Source organism: Pogoniulus pusillus, chromosome 24, assembly GCF_015220805.1.
Source record: "Pogoniulus pusillus isolate bPogPus1 chromosome 24, bPogPus1.pri, whole genome shotgun sequence".
Lineage (NCBI taxonomy): Eukaryota > Metazoa > Chordata > Aves > Piciformes > Lybiidae > Pogoniulus > Pogoniulus pusillus.
In genome coordinates this window covers 677,165-695,461 of record NC_087287.1, presented here as the reverse complement: position 1 = coordinate 695,461, position 18,297 = coordinate 677,165, and the positions used below count along the sequence as shown (strand labels likewise).

Genomic DNA, 18,297 nt, shown 5'->3' with positions numbered 1-18,297 from the left:
TGCATGGAATACTTTTGTCTTTTCCTCTGGCTTTTCCAGCCTGTTGAAGCTCAGCTTGTCTCGAGCTCTGGGTGCAGCCTGCAGCCAGCCAATAGCCCTTCCTGCAGAGAGCTGCCATGTGATGCCTGCTGCTGTGAAGGGCACCAAAGCTTGCAGCTTGCTGCTGCCTTCCACATGCTTCCCTCCCGCAGAAAACCACTGCCTTTGGCCTCTTCTCCCACATGGAATCTTGGGCTCAAAATCAGAATTCAGGTGAAGGTAAATGGCTCTCCTCTTTGGTAAGGAGCATTGGGGTCTGGTCTCTTTGCTGCAAAGCACAATGAGGTTGGCTCGGGTGAGAAGGTTTGCTCCTGGCTGTGGGCAGTGCTGCTGGCTGTAGGATGCTGAGCACTCCTGAAAATGCAGCCCTCAGTTACGGTCAGGGAAATGCTTGCATCACTGTAAACCTGCTCTGCTCTTGTTTGTGCCAGGGATCCTCGGTGCTGCCCAAAGGACATCCTGCCTTGCTGGCCAGGCAAGCCATGGTTTATGGTTCCTAATCCTAAGCTTTCTGAGAAGCGGGTACTTGGCAGTCTGCCACTGGAATGCTAAGAAGGCAGATCCTAACCACTGGCCTTTTCCTGATTGTTCCTTAATGCCACTAGCAGGAAGGCCAGAGCCTCAGAGATCACTGCCAGCAGTCCTAAAGCAGTGAGTGGGAGCTGTTGCTTTAGCAGGTGACTTCAGAGCTCACGCCTTGAGCAGAAAACATGCCCACACAGGGAGGTTTTCTGCACCAGAGGGGTGCAGGGTGGGATTATCAAAGCTTCATGCTGCTAAAAGAAGATAAATGGGGGGTGGGGTGGGGGGTGTGGATGAGGGGGATTGTCAGTGTTGGTAGGAGGCAGAAGCTCTTGAGTCCTTCTCCTGGCTTGACCTAGTGATAGGATGGGGCTGGAGGAGTGAGTGTGAGTGGGGAGGATGGTGCCCTGCACAGGGCAGACTGCCACGCTAAGGCCTTTCAATGCTTTTTGAGGATGAAGGTGTGTGAGGCAGGGCTGCAAGGTCTGGGGTTAGAGCTGCTGAAAGGCAAACAGGCTTTAAGGAGGTTGCCACAACTCCCCTCCTGGCAAGAGCTGTTTCAAGCAGACAGGGGAAAGCTCAGAGGGAGTGAAGGAACAGCACGGTGGGTGAATGCCATAAGCAGCATTGTGGGGAAACCACTGCAGGCCTGTGTCCAGCTCCTGAGTCAGAGTAAGAGGGGAAGTGACTTAGTGCGAGAACAAGAAGTGAGGTGACACTGTCCAGTCATGGGTATTAAATGCTGGCAGCCTGTTCACAGCTGCCTCACCTAACAGAGGTCAGTCTCTGACCCCTTAGTCAAGATGGTCCGTGCTAGACCTTGGCAGGTCTTTAGGGTAGCAGTGCTATGACTGCACTGATGCTACTGTGAGGTCAGATGGAGCCAAGTCTTGAAGTTCAGCAGCAGCAACTGCTGAAGTTATTTGCAACACCTGCTGCTGCAAACCCTCTCTCCAGACGTGCCTTTCGTCAGAGGGGCTGGCTCAGCCCTCGTGGGTAACACAGGTGAGCTGCAAGCCAGGGCATTAATTTCTGCTACTCGAAGGCCTGCAGTTATACTGTGCCTTTGGCTGTCCTAGCACCTCACAGCCATCCTGGTGCTTCTTAATGCAGTCCTGCTGGCATTTGTTCTGGAGCATGCTGGGGCTTCAGCTGGCAGAGGCACTGATTTTATTCAAGTCTAATCAGTGAATGATTTTTACACAGATGTCACTCTCCTCTATCAGTTATGAATAAGCACAGTGTAAGAACACTTTTGAGTCTTTTTCAAGGTATTTCCTCTTTCATTTGCCTGTGTTAATTGCAACAGTAAGGACAGGGTGGAAAAGAAAATGTGAGCAGCATAGCATTTCTCAGCGAAAGGAGATGCCCTTGGGTGGCCCATGCTGGTGTGGCCTGGTGTGGCAGAAGCTGCAGCTGCATTAACCCCCCAGCAGTGGTTGCTGACAGGGTAGGAAGTGTCACGGAACATAAACTGGTGTCATTCCCCTCCACTAGTCCCACTGTACCCGGGGAGCCGCTGGTGTGAACTGTCGACACCTAACTGCCTTTTCTTAACTCCCCGAGTAAATGCTCTGACTCGGATCCGCCTCGTTGGCGGCAGCTTTGCTGTCCTGGAGAAGGAGCCCTTGGCTAACAGGCTGTGGCCAGCCGGTGTGCCTCAGGCTGGTGGAGGTGCTCTACTCAGGGCAAGTCGCACTGAGGCTGGCCGGGCAAGGAGAGTGCTGAAGAGCCTCCCTGCAGCGCACAGGGTTGGCACCTTCGAGGCATTTGAAGAGCTTGGCAGAGCTTTGCCAATGCATTTCTCAGATGCATTTTATGAAACCTCTTTAAGCTGCTGCTTTATTTTTAGGCTGCACAGATGGTAGGCTTAAGAGGATGGTGAAGAATGTGCCTGCATCCAATTTATTTTATATAAAGCCTCAGCGCTGTCGAGTACTTTGCAAGGGCTTTATGTGCAGTGGGCCAATAGAACTTGTTCATGCTGACTGCGTTTGCCAGAGCAAGACTCAACCTAACTGAATTTTGATTTTCAACCAAGGGAGGGGTGCAGTAGGCAGGGGAAATTACAAAATGAAGCTCCTCTATGAGGTGGCTTTGGCTAGCTAAAATGCACTCTGGTAGCAAACAGTTCCCTTTTGCACGTGGTCTGTGTCTCCTCTGCAGTTCTGGCTGAACGTGGAAGGGCTCAGCATAGTCCACTTTGTAACCCCTTTTCTGTCAAGTAGAATAAATGATAGTTGCCAAGGAGCCCTATCTGAAACACCTACTTGTAGATGAGCGCTTTTGCAAATGCAGGCTTAAAGCCACCTGTGATTCTCTGAGAGGCTTCAGCCTGCAATAGAAGCTTTCAAAGAGCAACCCACAGATGTCTGCTGCCCGATCAGGAAGGTGGCTCCTTGTGGCATGGCATTCCAGAACTGCTGCCATTCCATTAGGAACCTTCACCCTGCAATGCACAGGGATGTGCAGCTGTCAAGGCTCAGGCTGCAATGCTGCAGGCATCTTACTGTCCATACCTAGTGATCAGGGTGGGGGGGGGGGCTGAACTCCTAGCAAGGGCGAAGAAGCCTCCTCAGATCCTCCTCGTGCGGCTGAGCACACCACTTCTGCTGTGATTGAGCTGACTTACAGGCGCCGCTGTGAACCTGCTGAAAGGGACCGTGATGTATCAGTCCATGGAAAGGGGAAAAGAGCAAAAGAAAACCAACCCCAACAAATTTCAGAAGATCATTCTTGGGTGAGAGTTGCTTGGGTGCCTTCCAGAAGGGACTCTGACCTGCTTCAAGTAGCTTTAACTGACAGGTTGGTCCCAGAGTCTAAGCTGCTTAGACAGAAAAGGGTGATGCATCTTTGACTGCCTAGAAAGTGCCTTGCCCACAGCAAGAGGTGCCTGGTGCTCTAGCGCAGCTTGTCACACACACCAGATTTCAGTGGCCACTGGAGTCAGGTAATATTAAGTGAACAATTACTGTTATTTAATTAGCCACTCCTCCCCCCCCCCCCCCCCCCCAAAAAAAAAAAAAGAAAAGAAAAAAAAGAAGTTGCTTGTTCAGCTGTTTCCATTCTCTTAGGCTGACTGAAAATGAGGAGTGGGGAGAGGAGCTCACAGGCAGCTCTTGCACTCAGTCTGAGCATGAGCTCACCTCACCTGGCTGTGGGGGCTCCCTGTGCTCATGACCATGTGAGCTACCTGCAAGCCATGTCCCAGTGGCTGGCTCCGACCCTTCTTCCTCAGTACCACCACAGCTCCTGGCACTGCTGGCGTGGCTCAAAGCAGGGCATTTACCAACTCGGTGCCTCTTCCTGCTGATATGAGGTCGCCTCCAGTTGCTCACATGGGGCTCTTTTGTGCTGCAGATGCTGCTGGTGCATGCAGACGCTGTTGCAGCTGGTGGGGTGACCGCTTTAAGGGGTGTTTCTTTGGCCAGCTGCCCTCACTGTGCTCTGAGGAAAGCTCGGCTTGATAAATACACTTCACTGTCCTCTACATGCAGGTTTCCTCTTGCAGTATCTACAGCTTTTGATTTCAGCCTCTCCTGCATTGTGCTGAGCCAAATGCTTGGCACTCCTGCCAAAGAAGGGCTCCATGTGGAGGATGCTGCCCCTCATTACATGGCACAGATGCCTTGGTCCAGCAGGAAAGCACAACAGGAAAACTCCAGCCATCTTCCCAACTAAGGCAGCTTGCTCTTGGGGTAGATTTAGCTCCCACCACCCTCTTTTTCCCAGTCCAGCCTGTGCCTTTGGCAGAAGAGTTTGCAAGAAGGACCCCTGGGGTGAACTGCAGGAGGTGAGAATCAGCAGCACAGACTCATATTGCTTGGAAGAGCTCTTGAAGATCCTCAGCTGTTAATCCAGTGCTGCCAGGTCTGCTACACTTCTTTTATAAATACCTCAGAGGTGGTGACACTGCCATGGCGCTGGGCAGCCTGTTCCAGGGCTTGGGAACCCTTTGGTTTTGGTTTTGTTGGTTTGGCTTTTCTCTCATGTCCAACTGAAACCTGCCCTGGTGCAGCTTGAGGCCATTTCCTCTTGTCCTGTTGCTGTCACTAAGGTGAAGAGCCCAACCCCCCCCCCACCTAGCCACAGCCTCTTTGCAGGGAGCTGAAGAGAGCAATGAGGTCTCCTCTCAGCCTCCTCTTCTCCAGACTGAACAAGCACAGTTCCCTCAGCTGCTTCCTCACAAGGGGCTCTAGACCCTTCATCAGCTTCATTGCTCTTCTTTGGGCATATTCTAGCCCCTTAAGAGGCCTTCTCCTGAATTTATGCACTTGCAATGCCTGGGGCTGTGAACTGCCACACTACTCCTTGCAGGAGACCACACGGCAGCTCCTCTCCTCACACAGGCCTTTCTTCCTTCCAATCTGAATGCATTCATCACCATGGGTAATGTTCTAGCTCTGATGTTCCTTTCAGCTGAGATCCCTCTCCTGACTGCTCACCCACTCATGTGAGTGGGAAAAGCAGACGTGTCCCTGCAGCCTGCTATTTGCTTGGTTAAACAGACCCAGTCACATCAGACCTGCCGCAAGCCCCCACTCGCACCTCACAGCAGCACTTTCCCACACCTGTCCTGGCTGCAGACGCACTCCCGTGAATGCCCTGCAGCCCACTCATGTTCATGGCTCCTTACTTCTTCTTGGAAGAGCCTTCCCTTCTCCATGGCTATGGGCCGTGCACAAAACTTTCTATTCCTGTCACCTCCAACAGTCCCTTGGATTCATGCCGAGATGTCCCTTTTGGTGCATTTTGTACAAGCAGATTTTCCCTGTTTTCAGTTTATCCATATAACCACAGAAGCATGGAATGGCTGGAGCTGGAAGGGACCTCTTGAGATCATCAAGTCCCAATTCCCCCCCACCCCACAAAGCAGGGCAGGTCACATAGGAATGTGCCCAGGTGGGTCTTGAAAGCCTTCAGAGAAGGAGACTCTACAGCTGCTCTGGATAGCCTGCTCCAGGGCTCCAGCACCCTCACTGTGAAGTTTGTCCTCATGTTGAGGTGGAACTTCCTGGGTTCGTTTGTGTGCACTACCTCTTGTCCTATCACAGGATACCACTGAACAGAGCCTGGCCTTGACACTCATCCCTCAGACACTTGTAAATGCACCATTTGATCTGCCCTGAGAATAAAGAAGCCTGGCACAAGGACTGCCCACAGGATTGGGTCTAGTGTTGGTGATTGTCTTTAAAGGGTTGAAGAGCACCTGACGGCACCAAGAGGGTAAGAGAGCACCCACCTGGGTAAGGATGTGCCGAGTGACAGACTAAAAGCCAAGGTGTGCCCAGGATCTGCTTGGATGCACAGAGTGGGTGAAGAATTATCCTCTAGCAGGAAAAACATCTAAAGCTTGCAAAGTGTCTTCCAGAAGTCCCCTGCCCTTGCTACAGTCTCTGTAAGGCAGCAGATGAGCACTAGCAGAGCTTTCACACAGACTCAGGTGCAGGGCATAGCATGGCAGCTGTTGCTGGGTCCCTCTGAACTTTGACAGGTGAATTAAGCAGACCTGCAGGAGGCTGCACATGTGGGAACTGACAGCCACTGCCTCCTGAAGGAGGACAACTGCTGGGCCAGAGCAAATGCAGAGCAGCCGCGCAGTGCAGTGCAGAGGGAAGCATCAGACCCTGATCGCAACAGCACTTTTCATACAGTTAGAGTTCAAATTCAATGAGGTCCAGAAGTTGGGCTTGTTCATTTGCCAGCACTGAACAGACTAACAAGTGAGCAACACTTCAAGTTCTGCCTCAGCCACCTTTCTCTGTTCACTGCTGAGGGCTGCTGCAGAATGCTCACCTGGACTCCACCACTGCACAGCTCTGAATGCCTGCGATCAGCCTCAAGCAGGCCCTCAAGATGCAGCGGCAGGTCAAAGCCCAAGGACACGCGAATGGCATGGTCACAGCAGCTCCTCACTCAGCACTTCCTAGGGGCAGCCCATGCTTGGCAAGTATCCAAATTCACCCTGGGCACCTGAGTGACCATGAAAAGGCAACACTTCCCTTGGGATTTTCCTTAAGGAAGGTGAGCCAAAGGTTTCAGAAGGCTGTGCAGCAGAGAGGCTCTCTCCTCTCCCCCAAACCTTTCCTAAGGTGCTGCTTCTCTTTTTCTGTTTGAGGGTTTGTTTGCTTTGTTGGGGTTTTATTTTGTGTGGGTTTTTGGTTGGTTGGTTGTTTTTGGTGTTGTTTTCTGGTTTGTTGTTGCTTTTGCTTTTTTTCCTCAGAAGTTATAATAATTGGTTTGAAATTGTTCTTGGGCAGCTAGGGAAGGTAGGAGATGAGATACCATCAGACCACGCAAAAACCATGCGTGGTAAAGAAGGCACTAAAATGTGAATTGCATTTGGAGAGTTCTCTGTGGTATTCTGTTGGGATTCGCTGGAGCCAGCAGCACACTGCAGCATGTACTGCACTGCACCGGTAAGCACATGCGGCACTGCCGTCCTGCTTCTGCAGCCAGCCCTAGAGCTGCCCAGGAACCTTCACTCTGAAAGCACACAAGAGCTCTCACACAGAGGTGCATGGGTCCCCTCCGGCACTAGGCCTAAGAGAAAACCTTCCCTTTTCACCTGACAAACCAAACTTCAGCTCTGCAGGCAGGGCTGGGCAAAGAGCCACCAGCCACTCTGGTCTGATTGCCAGCCTAAGCACCTTGTGCTCTTCCGCAGGTTGGATCTGCAGGAGCTGCGGCGCATCACCTCGCAACGTCTGCGGTCCAGCAGCCCGAGATTTACAGCACTGGGGATAGAAACGATCCCCCACGCCTGATGCAGCTGAAGGCTCACCTGGAGATGCAAAACGTTCAAAACAAAGCTGACCAAACATGCCCGCACCTAACCCAGCAGACACACTGCCGTTCCTCAAAGATCGCTCTCCCAGGCTGTCGCTGCACCCTCAGCCGTTTCTCCGCCGGCTCTGGGCAGCAGGGAACGCCGCCGAAACGCTTCCTGCAGACAGAAGGGCAGCGGCGTGCAGCAGGCGGCTCCCAAGGAGCTGCTCCGCTAGATGTCAGCCACGGAACCGCTTTGGTTCGGGCTTAAAGCACCAAGCGCCCTTCGGCTGTTCTGCTCCCTGCGCTGCGCACTCGGCTCCTGGCAGCCCCAGCAAGGACCGAAGCAGCGTTTGTGGCAGCAAACTGAGTCCAACCTAAGTCCCGTTTCATTGCCTTCCCCCATTCGCCTGATTTGAAGGGAGGACTTCAGAGCAGTCTTAGGCCAGAAACGGTTTGAAGCAGCTGTCAATCACTTCTGCTTTCCTACTGCAGCCACAGGCAGGTCTCACTCCAGAAGACAGCACTCCAGGCTCCCTTCACCAGCTGCTCCAACACCTTAAGCATTTAAACATTTAAACAGGGAGTGTGGCTGAGCCAGGTGGGAAACGCTATGGCATAGGCATCACCTTTTAAACCTCATCTCCTCCAGTGGTGGCACCACCATGCTGCTCTGGGTGGCCCAGAACAGCTACTAGGGATTTTTTCCATGGCTGTTGGGCAAAAGGGATGAAAGACCACAACATGCAGAGAAATACAGAAACCCAAGAGCAAAAGAGAACACAGCACAAAGTACAACAGCAAGGACCAAACCTTCTCATTCTTGTGACCAACAGAGCACGGGTTCTTTGTTTTGTACTGCAAATACCTGACTTCGTTTAGCTACAGAGAGGTTGGATTGCCACAACACCTGGGAAAAAAAGAAAACCCTGGGCTTAATTCTGTCCTTTTTTAGCCAAACAAAGCTGCCAACCAATTGTTGCTGGACAAATACGAGAGAAATCACCAGAAACTTAAAAAAACAAACAAACAAAAAAAAACAAACAAACAAAAAAAAAAAAAAAAACAAAAGAACCAGAACAACAGCTGAGAGTAATAACAATAGTTAAAGAACATAAGAAAACCAAAGGGCAACAGATCTGGGCATTTATTCCATTATCTTAGACAAGGAAAATAAAAAACGTCCTTCGTCGCATCAGCATTGAAAGATAGCAACACAACCGAGTTTGTTTGAAGCCGAAAGAAGGTCTGAGTTGTTTCCTTATTTGTGGCCGCTTGGGGCCGTGTTTATTCACAGTACAGATACACCCTGCTAGTACATTGCTTCAGACACAAGATGCACAGAGTCTGACAAGGAGCACTCTCCCCTTTTCTCCTCTGTAGAGCTGCTCTGCTTTACAACCACTCCGGCCCCTTTCCCCCGCTCCCCCGTGCCTGGTTACAGAACAGAGCCCCAGCGCAGCGCAGTGCCGTGCACGACTGGGTTCCGAGCGTGCACTCCCGACAGGCTCCCCTTGCAAGGGGAGGAATATTCCACCAGTGTCTGGATCCACCTTAAGGCAAAGAGAGAAGCTATTGTGCTGCCACTTGCTGAAAACTGACTTTCCAAATTCCCAACCTGAACGTGCAGTTCAGAAATGACCTCGAGCTGGGCATAAAGAATGCTTCAACCCAAAAGAAGAGACACAAAAGGAAAGGTTTTCCCCAGCAATAAAAGCAATAGTTCCACCTTCATCCTGTTCACAGTTTGTTAAAGCATTTTATGCACTTCCAAAAACAGTAGATTGCAACTTTTTGGGTAACTTTTGTCATTGATTTTTGTTTTTAATAACCCTCCAGACAGTGTTCTCTGTTTGCAATCAGAACCACCACCTTAGTGCAATATGATATTTATTTCTTACAGTAATTTTGGTTGCCATACAAGAGTATTAGGGATTGGGGAAAAGTGCAAGTTACAGGAGATTGAATTTTTTTTTTAAACCAGTTGAAATAAGAGGAATTAAAGCACAAAAATTACAGCAACATAGAGAACGTGAACACAAATTGTTACACAAACTATAGCGAGGAACAGAGTCATACCTAGAAAAGAAAAGAAACAAAATGCAATGGAAAAATGGTCAATATCGGTGGCTCATACACATAGTCATCGCCAGATCAACTGGGTAATGCTTGCTCAGGAACTGAGGGAAAATAAAGTAATAGTTCACTATTTTTATTAACTTAAGTAGCACAAATAATTAACTGCCGTGATATGTAAATTCTGTAAATCAACAGTCACATCTAGTCATTGTATCATATATGAACCCAACTGAAAGTGTTCTCAGAGCCCCGGGGCAGGGCTCTCTGCAGTTATACACAATTTACATCTGGTAAGGTTTTGGTCTTGTATACACAAATATTACAGAAACTAGGGCATGGGAGCGCGATCGGTTCCAGTCACAGGCGAGAAACAAAAGTGAAGCCTAAAACCCAGAGTATCGTAACGGAGTTCAGAGAGCTCTAACAACTTGGTTTTCACTATCGGAGTAGCATGAAATAAGTGGGGCTTCCCTCTCCCCCCCAACATTTCCAGGCTGATGGAAAGACTCGGAGGCAACGTCTCTGTTACTATTGCTTTCTGCAGCAAGATGGCCACACACAGCTAGAGATCTTGGCAGGCGCGCTGAGAGCAGCTCCTCCCAGGTCTCCTCACCTTTGCTTTGTAAGACACGAGGAGAAAAATAAACTACTTTGTTAGCTCTTTAATGTCTTAAACCTCGTCTGCTACTGCTGCTGTCCCTAGGCTTTCAGGGCCTGAAGAGATACACCAGCAACAAAGGCTCCTGCGTGAGAAAGGGACTCCTGTCAACTGGAATTTACTGGGTGTAGCAGCACTCGTTCAACCCAAACTCAAGAGGCAGGTTGCGACTAAAAAGCAGCTCAAGAGCCAACCTCTACTTCTGCTAGCGCAGCCTCTGCTGTACGTTCTGGCACGTGCCATAGAGGTAATAGCAACTGTACCCAAAGAAACCCGACCCAGGAGAGCATGGCATTAGTGGTTTAGTTACTGAAGTCTGTCAGGTCACCACATGGAAGACAACGATGGCTAGGAGTTACCATTTCTACACTTCCTGAAGGCATTGGCTGGCCTCCCCCTGCCTGCATCCACTACCTGAAGGAAACCGCCCTTTGCTACGCCACCTGTGGAAAAAGTCAGGACCCTGAAAGTAAAATGCCTCAGGACTCGGGGGGCTGTGACAGGGTTGCTCGGAGCATTCAAATACAAAGAGAGCGCAGTAAGAGGTGTTAAAGCCAAAAGGTTTGCTGTGCCGTACCGGGGCGGGAGGCTGAGGGAGCTGTTTTGTGTCGGTGACTGTAACCACTTCTGAAGAAATATTCATCCTGCTTTGTAGAAGTTCTAGCAAAGATAGAAAATATAACACAGCTCTGCTGGTTCAGATGCATCCAAATGAGGTTGGTTTTTAAAAAGGTCAAGACTTTATCGTTATTCCACAGAAATAGTAGTAAACCACAAAAGTGTTTGCTGTTTTTTGTTCTTTTTTTTTCTTTTTTTTTGTTGTTGTTTAACTTCCTAGCACTGAAGTGGCACAAAGGCTGCCCAGTAGACCAGCCACTTATTTTCTTAAAATATTGTGCTTATAAACTATCTGTACAACTATTTAAACTTGCAGTAAAGAAAGATATTTAAAATGCTAAAGTTTAGGTACTCATACTAGGGCTGTTGCAGACCTAATTAGACACTTGTTTGTGAGCAAAAAATAATCACAATAAAAAAATTAGAGATAGGCTGGACCATATCAAGGACCATATCAAGGAAAGAAAGTTCAGGTACCTTGCAAAATGTAAGGGAACCTGAAAAGTATGGTAGATAGGCAGTCAGCCATCCACACACAATGTACCCACCTCAAACAGCTTGGGTATCGTGTCAGGAAAGACCTAGAAAACTCAGAGACAGTCAGAGGTGTTAATTACAGGGGGAGTTCAAACATGCAGAGAGAGACTTGTTAACTTTAAAAAGAAGAGAAGAACAAAAAGAAAAAAGAAGTCAGATTAACCAAGCCTGTGTCTTCCTCCCCAGCTGACCGAAGTCTCCTGGAAAGCTCTGGAGCTCTCCTACCCCTGCCCAGTCCACGGCTGGCCACGGTCGCCTGGTTTCTAGCAGCATCTCACTAACAACCCTGCAAAGAAATGGCTGGAGCCTGGTGGCAGCATCCAGCCCTGCTGAAGTGCTCAGTCTGCTCTCCTTGTCAAGAAGCCAGCACCTCTTAACAGTGCTAAAAATGAGAAGCCGGACACCTCCCCGGCTCCGCTGGCCCTTGCAACACAGGCAGGCTGCAAGGCCCCATGCCTCTTCCCAGCTTGGCACTACCTTTTCACCTTTTTTTGCCTTTTTAGCAAGCTGAAACATTTCCCTTTCTGCCAACAAGCTGAAATCCCTCACACTTAAAACCCTGGCAGCCTTCCATCTGGCTTCAGTGGGAACATTCCTCTATCTGCTTCTTCCTGGGCCTGCTGTTCCAAACGGCCGAGCACTTGCTGAATTAAATGGCAGCTCTCCGGGGTCAGCCTCCCTGGCTCTCAAGTCCAAAAGATGGGCCTGAATGTTGTGGAGTTCAGAGTGCAAGTCAGCAGCAGCTGGTTGAAAACTGGGGGGTCTCAGGTTCAAACTAGCTTCATTTTGTTGTCCCTCTAAGTGCGCATTCCTCCTCAGTTCCCATGCAACATCTGCATCACAGATTCACAGAACGGTAGGGGTTGGAGTGGTCCTCTGGAGATTACCTAATCCAACCTCTCTGCCAGTGCAGGTTTGCCTGCAGCAGGTTGCAGAGGATGGTGTCTGGCTGGGTTCTGAGTGACTCCAAAGTTCCTCCTCACGTTGAGATGGAACTTCCTAAGCCCCTGCTCATCTTACAGGTCAAGCCAACGGAGCATGTATTGAACTTGTTCTGCCACCTTGGAAGAGTGCTAAGTGTAACTGCAGAAATAAAGAAACACCAGGTAAAACAGAGCAAGGTTACCTTTGAACTAGTTCCAGCAGAACCACCAGCTGCACTGCCAACAAATCCTGGAGCTGAGCTGGCAAAAGCCGCCACTAGGAACTCCTCTACCTCGCTATTGGGCCCCTGCTGCCAATAAAGCTGGACTTGAATGGTAATGAAGTCATCTGTCCTCTTCAAGTGAGCTAAGGGCTGGGGAGGGAAGCCTGCCTGGAGACTGTCAAGGAGAGAATCCAGAACTTTTCCATAAAAAAAGGAAACGCAGCGGGAAAGAAAAGTGGCAAGGAAGGGTTCCAGCAGAAGGGCGTCACCGAGAGGCAGGGTTTTGAAGTTAACAATTTTCTCTCTCTCTCTCTCTCTCATATCTCCCCACAACTTTGAAAGAAAATGGCCCCACTTGTGTATTGTGGTTTGGTTTAGTTTGGGCATGTAGCACACAGTCTGCCTTCCCTGAGTACCAGGAACTGAACTGGTTTTCCCCCTCCCCCCAATTTTGCTGGCACTCAAAGACAGACAAAGGCATTTGGGGTATTTCAGTACCAGCCCATCTCTAGTTTATCAACAGAAGTTTGTGAGGCAAAGGAGCTATTCTTATCTGTCCAGCAGCTGCTTCAAAGCTCTTTCTATGTTCATTCTGTGCCCAACTCTAGTCACTCCAAGGTCTATCAGATCTTCCTTCTGTAGATTTGGTAAATGAGTGCCATCTATTTCATTGTCCATAAATGTTTCTTTATGTTCACCTAAGTTTAGACTTTCCAACCAATCTGCCACGTCTGGTTTAGTCCACAGGTGGACAGGCTTAGTTGTAAAAGGCTTATTTGAGATTGGCTGTTGTAGTATCGAGGGAGAAGGAGACCTGCTGCGCCCTGTGGTCAAGCTAAATAAGTCCCCGGAGGGGGGCTGGCTGGGTAGGCTAAATACATCGGACAGAGTTGGAGAAGGAGATGAAGCCGAAGCAGAAGCACTCAGAGGAGCAGGCATGATGTCTTTATTGATCTCTGTTGGTGAAACCACAGGGCTTGGAGCATGTCTCGCTCCTGAGGTCCTACTGTCATAGTCTGGGGACCTGCTCTGCAGAGTGATGGGCTGGCTGGTTCCAGGTCGGACAGTGAAAGTGATTGTTGTACTTCGTGTACCTGAGACAGTACTCATGACCTCCGTGCTCCTGCAATTGCAAACAGACACGGAGAGTTAGAGCTGGCAGACACCATAGCAACCTCTGGCATTTACAGCTGTGGAATGCCCCAGCATTTTCCTCCGTTCACGAGCAATACCAGGTCCAGAGCACTAGGATGGCATCAGGAAATCGCTCCCACGAAATAGTCAGCAATGGTAAGCCATAGTCAAAAGCAAAAACCTTTGCTTACGAGCAGTTCAGAAGACTTCCTAGAGCACATCCTGCCTTTTTGAGGCTACAGCAAATCCACTCACGGTTAAAAGAGAAACAGCACAGGCACAGAAGGACGTGGTGCTCCCCATGAAGTGCGAGCAGGAGCTGGCCTTGCCTTTGCTGTCTGGGGCACTGAGCTCCCCCTTTCAGCGCTAACCGACCAGCTCAGCACAGGGTTAGACAGCACAGCCACGAACAGGCCTCACGGGAACTCGCAGAAGCATTGGGTTCGGGCTCTTTGGGCACCTCCCCAGTGCACTTTAGGGTGCATTCCTTTGTATTTTAGGGTATCTTTGCACTCCCTTTTGCTCACCAGACATGCTGCATGGGGTCCTCTCGTTTCCCTTTCTGTTCAGCTGGCCTTTTCACACTCTCAAAATGAAACCGTGCTTCTAAGGCTCAGGAAGACACTTCTGTGGCCGTTTCCATCTGCACAGAAATTACACTTTGCAGCTTCACTGCAAAACTTAGGGAGACAAAAGCCCTGCTGCTGCGAGTGCCTGGGGTGGTGTAGCTGCAGTGGAGTCACTGGCACCTCGCTCTTGTCTCAAGGAAATTTCAGATTACAAACCAAGCAGGCATGAAACTAGCCAAGAGGCTCACTCTGATGCTGAGCACGACAGGGTGGGTGAAGGAGCAGCTGAGTCTGCTTTTGTCTAGGGGCTACAGAACAAATTTAGAAGCAGAAGATGCAGGTTCAGGTCTGTCGATATCATGAAACTCCACAGCCCTGACTCCTCATGAGAAAACTCTGCCTGTCAGTGTGAGCACTTCAGATTCTTCTACTGAACCCTTGAGTGCCTTCAGCTCCAGTTTTGCACTTTTAAAATACTCTGCTAAGTAGGAAAACCTTCAGCCACAATTGCAGCCACTTCCAGACGAAAGGAAGGATATGTTTATCCTTGGAGCAATGCCACGGACTCCAGAGGGTGATCTGGAGGATGCTACAGTTACATCTCTAACACAGTCCTCTGTATCCAAGTGTCAGGTTGCCTACAGGACTGGGCAGAACAGATCTGCACGACAGCAGACACAGATAGTGCCAACAACCATGCAGCTTCACCACTGTGCAGCAAGGATCTCATGGAGCCAAAGACAGAGCCTGGGAGTGCAGCCCCTGGATTTAAAGTGCTGTTATGGAAGGAACTGCAACCTCTTCCTAAGCCATCGAAGCCTTTCTCCTAATCACCACCAGATGAGGTAATAGTCCACGCAGCACGGCTCAACGCCCACATCTGTGCTCTCTGAGGTGTGTCCCTCACCACTAGATCCACTTTATGAATGAGAGGCCTGAGAGGCCCTCTTGTGCTCCTCTGCCATCACATAATCCATCACAGAATCAGGCACTACGACTGCTGGGGAGGAGGACGTAGTGTGTAGGGTTACCCAGTCTCAAGGGTTTCTTTCCAGTGCAGCATAACTGGGAATACCCATGGAAGGGCAGTGACTTGGATCACTCATATCCTGCAGAGTGGATAAGTCTTTAAACCAAAAGATGGTGCTACCAGGACTGGTGCCTTATCTCCTCAGCCCTGCTCCCTCTGACAAGCGCCCAGCCATGACCAAACCGAGAACTGCAGGCAGCCAGCCTGGGGCAATAACGAGGGGGTTCGTTAATCCCTTTCTCTGGCCCGAGCCTGGCTGCAGTCCTGGCAGCATGGGAGATTTTCAGGCCTTCCTTGGCTCACTGCTGCTCTGTGAGCCCTGCGAGCCATAAACTCCTCATGTCCCATCTGGGGCTCTGGCACACAAGGATCAAGCCCAGCCATCAGGTAACCGTCGGCACTGCTCCACCAAGGCTCAGAGCGTGCTGCTATCCTAGCCCCTCAGCCTGGCTACCAGCAAGGGGAAAAGGTCTGTAGGCATCTTGCTTGTTTTCAAGCTCTAAGTTCAGGATTCTGACTCCTAAAGTGCATCTCTGGCAGGATTTCTGACGATGAAGAAGGCTTCAATACCAGCTCAGTTTACAGCCAGGTCAGCACTGAAGCTGTCATGGATGTCAATCCTTTTATCAGAGAGCTCAGAGCACTTTGTGGACATCGACAGATTCAGCCCTACAGCAACTCTCCTTCAAGAATGGTTCAAGCTCTGCCACACACCTGGGAACACAGAGAGTCTGCAATACTGGTCCTGGTCAGGATAAGCTTTGACCACAGCATCTTGAGGTCACTGCTGCCTCCAAAATCATCCAAGACTGACTTTGTGCTTGGTCCCCAGCTGCTGTGCTCAGCCAGCTCTGCTATCAGCTCCACAGCCCTCACGGCACAAACACAGGGCATGATGAAAGTCACAGTTGCATCTCCAGGCTTTCAGTTTGAAGCCTTTTGTTCCAAGATTGATTTTTCCCTCTGTTTTCCCTTCTCTCCCCTGCTGTACCCACTCCAGCACGTCAGAGATGCTGCTGTACTGTGATTGTTATCCAAGAGAAAAAGAAAATCATGCATATTTGTTTACCTTCTACTCATCCTAAATGATAATTTATGACATCTCCCATATAATCTGGGATGTAGATGCAGCCTGCAAGCCATCAGCTGTCTTGCACGTTGCAGTTGGTTGGTATCCTGGTCAATGAGGAGGAAGCACATTCCAGATGGAGAGCAGGCCTGGATCTGTTGTCTTGTGGCTTTTCCAGATTTTTAATAAGAGCAATTTCTTATGGCTTATTTGATCATCTGTTACACTAAGCATATTAAATCCATATGAAACCTGCCTAACCCCAAATTTCATTTTAAGAAGGTGAAAAGTCTGATAATGATTTTATCTCACATTTGCTCTGTTAGCATCAGCATATGGTGGGCACGTGTGGACACCTGGCGCAGGAGGCAACATCCATCACGCTGCCCTCCGTTAAAAGCACAGTGCAGAGCTGCAGTGGCACAGTGATGAGGCCTCCAACAATGAAAGTCACCAAGACAGGGCTGGTTTGTCTCTATGCTGAATCTGCCATAGTAAAACTGCACTGGTTAACCCTCCCCACCCCTCTGGCTCCAAAAATCCACCAGAATTTGGGCCTACTGGAAAAAACATGCCCCTTAGTTAGGCGCTCAGCCATAGGTTCAGTGCTTTAGTCTTCATCCTCGTGTTGCCTGAACGTTTGCTGAGCACTTCTCTGATGAGAATGGCTTCTATTGCACTCTGGGATGCACTGCTGTTTCTGGTTTAGAATGGCTACCATTTCTGGATTAGCAGGACCTAATCCACATTGCACTTTGCAACAAAGTCAACACCAAACCCATCCAAATGCAGCAACAGTGAGTGAGCATCAGAAAGGAGCAGCACATACAACACAGAGTACTCAGGCTTTATGGTTGGCACTTACTTCATGGCACTTCAGCATGACCCTCCTCTGACAACAGCAGTCATGACAGCAAATAAAAACGACAAAGTGGAATGGCTGAAACACTGCAAAAATTACTGACAAAGCAAGCAAGCCTGTGAAACAGTTAGCAGAATGAAAGGCATCCAGCAGGACAGCAGTCAGCAGAAAGAGCAGGGGGGGCTGAGAATTGCCCCACGAGTGGTGGATTTCTTCATCCAGGCAATCATACAATTGCGGAACAGTTTGGGTTGGAAGGCATGTTCAAAGGTCACCCAGCCCAATCCTGCTGCAGGCAGCAGGGACACCTCCAACTACAGCAGGCTGCCCAGGGCCATATCCAGTCTGATCTTGAATGTCTCCAGGGATGGGGCCCCAACCACAGCCCTGGAACCCTGTTCCAGTGTTTCCCCACCCTCACTGTGCAGAGCTTCTTCCCGATGTTCAACCTAAATCCACCCTGCCCTAGTTTCAAACCATTGCCCCTCATCCTATCCCCATAGGCCCTTCTGAACTGGCCCTCCCCAGCCTTCCTGAAGGTTCCCTTCAGATACTGAGATGTAGCTCCTAGGTCTCCCTGGAGCCTTCTCTTCTCCTATCTGCAACACTTCAGGAAAAGGAAGATTTAACTGCTGTGGGTGAGACCAAACCCCTCTACATCACAAACAGAAATGCCTCAGGCTCTCAATAAAGCTAACAACATTTTTCCACAGCTATGGCTTTCATGATACACAATCCATATCCCACACAATCTTGATAATGCAATTCCTTGTGTGTTTATCCAGAGGTTGACTACTCCAAATGATTTATCACTCAGCTACTTTTGGAAACCACTTAAATACAAATGGTTTGCTCTGCACTTCCAGGGAGGCTGCCATTAGGAGAAAGAAGCCACTCCTTGGACCTGTAAACATCATGAGGTGTGCAAAAGGAAACAAGAACTTAAACTCCGTAATACTAAGTGGCAGAGATGCTAAATAAGCTTCTTAGTAATACCATCAATAAGTGCAGAGTGACTTCAAGGAGTGATTTCACAGGATCACACAGGACCACAGGATGTGAGGGGTTGGAAGGGACCCAAGGAGATCATCGAGTCCAACTCCATATGAAATTATGAAAAGTGACTATCCCTTGAGCAGTAGTAATGGGGGCTCGTGACAATGTTAACTTAAAAGTTGGAAACGTTTCTTGCTCAACTGCCTGGAAAGAAAACGCCCAAATACTTGCGAGGATAGGATTGAACGCAGAAGATAAAACCTGAAACC

At 49.5% G+C, this 18,297-nt stretch overlaps 1 protein-coding gene across 12 annotated transcripts in view; it reads right to left on the bottom strand.

The window, feature by feature from the left end:
• Positions 1-8,064: 8,064 nt before the first annotated feature.
• The window catches only part of SHANK2 (SH3 and multiple ankyrin repeat domains 2), a 285,477-nt gene continuing 275,244 nt past the window's right edge, over positions 8,065-18,297 (bottom strand). For 11 of the 12 annotated variants that reach the window (XM_064162984.1, XM_064162986.1, XM_064162987.1 and 8 more), the window contains one exon: positions 8,462-13,491. In XM_064162984.1, coding sequence (XP_064019054.1) covers positions 12,918-13,491 — 574 coding nt within the window. In that variant the 3' untranslated portion in view covers positions 8,462-12,917. Of the gene's footprint in view, positions 8,240-8,461; positions 13,492-18,297 lie in introns of those variants that run through there. The other variant, XM_064162990.1, reaches the window with a different exon arrangement.